Source organism: Hemicordylus capensis, chromosome 6 (genome assembly GCF_027244095.1).
Source record: "Hemicordylus capensis ecotype Gifberg chromosome 6, rHemCap1.1.pri, whole genome shotgun sequence".
NCBI lineage: Eukaryota > Metazoa > Chordata > Lepidosauria > Squamata > Cordylidae > Hemicordylus > Hemicordylus capensis.
Window position 1 is genome coordinate 30,231,762 of NC_069662.1, and position 4,563 is coordinate 30,236,324.

The 4,563-nt window shown below is 43.9% G+C and overlaps 1 protein-coding gene across 1 annotated transcript; it reads left to right on the forward strand.

Moving 5' to 3' along the window:
- The first annotated feature begins 246 nt into the window (after positions 1 to 246).
- Positions 247 to 1,224, forward strand: LOC128331087 (olfactory receptor 14I1-like). The gene is given in 1 exon segment (XM_053264447.1): positions 247 to 1,224. A coding segment is annotated over 1 exon segment (978 nt).
- The last annotated feature ends 3,339 nt before the right edge of the window (positions 1,225 to 4,563 follow it).

Here is a 4,563-nt window from a genome sequence, read left to right on the forward strand (position 1 = left end):
CTTCAAGGGGGCAAAAGGGTTGGCCTAGCTTGTTTTGGTTTGACAACACTTCAGCATCCTCTGATGGAGCTTCAATTCAGGTCAAAGGAAGCAAAAGCTGGCCAAACCCACAAAACATCTCACAGTGGGGAAGTTCCCACTCCCTCTTCATGCCACATGTTCATTCTTCATGAATGAATCCATGAACTGTACCTAGGACATGATACACTTTTAACAGTTCTTCCTCTACTTCCTTTCAGAGACATCATGCATCTTAAAAACATGTGAAACATGGATAATCAGTCCTCCGTGTCCGACTTTCTGCTTTTGGAATTCTCACAGATCCGAGAACTGCAACTTCTACATGTCTTTGGGTTCATGTTATTATACCTGGCAACTCTAATAGGGAACTTTGTCATCATCTCTGCAGTAGCCTTTGATCACCACCTGCACACACCCATGTACTTCTTTCTGATGAACTTGGCAATGCTGGACCTGTGTTCAGTCTCGGTCATTATGCCCAAGTCCATGGCCAATTCCCTCATGAATACCAGACACATCTCTTATTCTGGATGTGTGGCTCAAGTCCTTTTGTATTTCTTCTTTGCTGGATCTGACTTCTACCTTCTTACAGTTATGGCGTATGATCGGTATGTTGCCATTTGCAATCCCTTGCAATATGAAATGGTGATGAACAGGCATGCGTGCATCCAAATGATAGTTAGTGTGTGGATCATTGGCTTTCTCTATGCACTGTTACACACTGTTGGCACTTTTCAAACTCACTTCTGCTCTAATGTTATCAATCAGTTTTTCTGTGAAATCCCCAAACTACTTAGGCTTGCATGCTCTGATTCATATTTAATTGAAATTGGGATTCTTGGGTTCAGCGCTGGTCTTTTTATAGGTTGTTTTATCTTCATCATTGTCACTTATGTGCAGATCTTTACTGCAGTGCTGAGAATTCCCTCTCTGGAAGGAAGAAAAAAGGCATTTTCCACTTGCCTTCCCCACCTTATTGTAGTCTCTGTCTTCATGATCAGTGGATTCATGGCCTACCTGTGTCCTCCCTCTAATGCTGTTTCATATCTGGACTTGGTATTAACTGTGATATATTCCTTTGTTCCACCCATTTTGAATCCAGTAGTCTACAGCATGAGAAACAAGGATATAAAGACTGCTCTCTCAAAACTATTATTTTTGTGGTACTCTCATAAGAAGAATTTTTCTATTTTTCATTTATAAGTGTCTGCAGTATTCTGCATCTCCTTACTGCTTTTCATTTACATGTAATAAAGGAAGGGATTCCTTCAATTAGGAATACATGACAAAGCAGAAGGTAAATCAGAGTTTCCTACTCCAGACACTGGTGACTTCAATATTAGTCATATGCGGAAAATGTAGATCCTTCACATCAGTTCTCCAACTGCCTCCCTGTATAGGTCAGCTGCAAAAATAAAAATGAGAGATTTAATTCAGTGGGGAAGCAAATGAAACGGACCTTTGTGAGCCCCGTGCTTAGTGAGAGTGGAGTGCCTGGGTTCTGGATCACCACAGGGAGTGGTATCTCAAAGCAGTTAGTGTGGAGCTGCAGCAATGGGACCCAGAGGATCATGACCATTGGCTTACAGATCATCCAGGGATGGAATGTATCCCCCTCTTTATGCAGAAGTAGGACTCCAAGCCCTATGGGAATATGCCACTGTATGATTTGCTAAACCTACATTAACCAACTTGAACTTCTGAATACTATTTCATGCCACCTTGATCCAGCTCACTCTTTTTGATGATGAATTGCCACTTGAGACATCTGAATGGTGAAGAAATGCTTTCCCAAACAACTTCTCTTGGCTTCATAGTTCAAGAGGTGGGATTCAGAGTGTCTGCTTTATTCCAATAATTTACATCTCAGGACTAGTAATGCTTGGCATAATGCAAGGGTTTGGTCATCTTTCGAGAGTGAATAGTGGGAACAGAGTGTCACTCTGTTGGTCCTTTTGGATCTCTCAACAGATACTGTTGACCATAGGGTCCTTCTGGACCATCTGAGAGGCTTGGGAGTGGGAGGCACTGCTTTGCGATGGTTCTGCTCCTACCTCTCAGGGAGATTCCAGATGGTGTCACTTGGAGACTGTTGCTCTTCAAAATGTGGACTTTATATGGTGTCCTCCAGGCAATTTCTAGTCTTTGACCATAAGTAAACTTGACTTGACTTGGTGTCCCCCAGGGCTCCATACTGCCTCCAATGCTCTTTAACATCTTCATGAAACTGCTGGAAGAGATCATCAGGAGATTTGGCGCAAGGTGTTATCAGTATGCTCATAGCACCCAATCTATTTCTCCATGTCAGCATCATCAGGAGAAGACATAACCTCCCTAAATGCATGCCTGGAGGTACCAGGAGGCAGTGATGGCCTGGATGAGGGATAACAAACCAAGGGTGAATCTGAAGAAGACAAAGTGTAGAGTTGGAACTCAGGAGATAATTTTGATCTGCCACATCTGGATGGGGTCACACTTCCCCAGAAGGAAAAGGTACACAATCTGGAGTGCTTCTGAATCTAAACCTCTCCCTGTTGTCTCAGGTTAAGGCAGTAGCCAGAAGTGTTTTCTTCAGCTCTGGCTGATATGCCAGCTGCATTTTTAGATAAATGACCTCAGAACATATGCTTGTAACCTACAGACTTGACTACTGCAACATGCTCTATGTGGGGCTAACTTTGTATATAGGCTGGAAACTGCAGTTGATATAGAATATGGCAGCCAGGTTGGTCTCCAACTCACCTTGAGGAGACCATATTACTCCTATATTAAAAGAACAACCATAGCTACCAATTAGTTTCTGGGCAAAATACAAGGTGCTGGTTATAACCTATAAAGCCCTAAAAAGTTTAGGCCCAAGGTATTTAAGAGAACGTATTTTTAACATGAGCCCCATCACCTTTAGAGATCATCCAGAGAGGTCTGTTTGCAGTTGCCACCAGCTTGTCTAGTGGCTGCAGAAGGACAAGCCTTCTCTGTTGTCACCCGAAACGCCGGAATGTGTTCCCTGCTGAAATAAGAGCCTCCCCATCTCTGATAGGGATGTGCACAAACCACTCAGTGTTGAACCATTTCACATTGAACAAGGCTAGTTCGGCAGCTCGACTGCTGAACTGGGGACGGTTCAGTCCATGATCAAACCGAACAAAGCCCAGTTTGAGCAGGCTACACAAGGATGCTTCACTGTTGCTGCCCTGATATACTGGAATGCACTCCCTGCTGAAATAATAGCCTCCCCATCTCTGACAACTTTTTAAAAATAGTCTCTAAAGACACATTTTATTCACTCAAGCTTTCAAATATACTTCTGGTTTTAAATTATATTACGGTTTTAATTGTCTAGAGACAGAAGTTTGGGGCAATATACAAATATAATAAACAAACAAACATCCCCACATTGTAGGGGTAGTAGAACTATTCAGACATTAAGTTGCAGATGTATACAGAAGTTGCAGGTGTATACATGTTTTTGTGTGGATGACTGTGACTACACTATGACTGTGTTCATTTCAAAAGTGAACCTGAATATATGTTCCATCAAAAGCAAGGTGGAGATAGGAACTGTAATAGGGATGTGCATGGAACCAGCTGGCCCAGATTGGTTTGAGTCCAGACTGAACTTGAACCTGACCAGGCCAGTTTGGTCTGGCACCCCTTTGAACCCCCCCTCACCGGTTCAGTGCAAGGGGGTTTGTGGACCTTTTTTTAATAAGAAAGAAAGAAAATTTTTGGTACCTTTACTCCATTTGGGGGAGTTCCTTGAGGTGATGGTGGGGGGTCCATGGAGGTTCCCCCTCCTCCCCACCCACCTCAATGCAGCCTGAACCAGCCTGATTGGCCAGCTCTTCGGCCCATTTAGGCCTCCCACCTTGGCACAGCGACCATTTTAGATGCCACCGCACCTGAGCAATTGGTTTCTGAGAGTCCTGGGTCATGCCAGGCCTCTCAGAGGCCAATTGCACAGGTGCGGTGGCATCCAAAATGGCCACCACGCCAAGGGGGAAGGCCCAAATGGGTCAAAGAGCCAGCCGAACAGGCCAGTTCGGGCTGTATTGAGGCCAGCAGGGGGAGGGGGAACCTCCACAGACCCCCCCGGCTGCCTCAAGGAACTTCCCCAAAGGGAGTAAAGGTAACCAAAAAATTATTTCATTAAAAAACAAAAACAAATAAAAAACCACGTTCATGAACCCCTGAACAGTTGGGGTGTGTTTGATCCGGGGTCGGACCGAACAGGGGGTGGTTTGGTTCGACCCCAGACCATCAAACCGAACCACCTCAATGTCGAACCTGTTTGACATCAAACCAGTTTGCACATCCCTAAACTGTAATCCTCTGCCTGTGTTGACCACACCATGTGAATAACTACTAGTATACAGATCTTTATGTGCATTTAGGATTAACAGAATGCAAGTGTATTGAACATAATTAGTGAACAGGGCTAAAGTAATTTAATTATTGTGCTGATCAGACCTGTGGTAAATATAGTTGTGGGTGACAAAAAGTATTTTTCCATTTCATTTGTTTGGGTCTCCTTCTGGAATC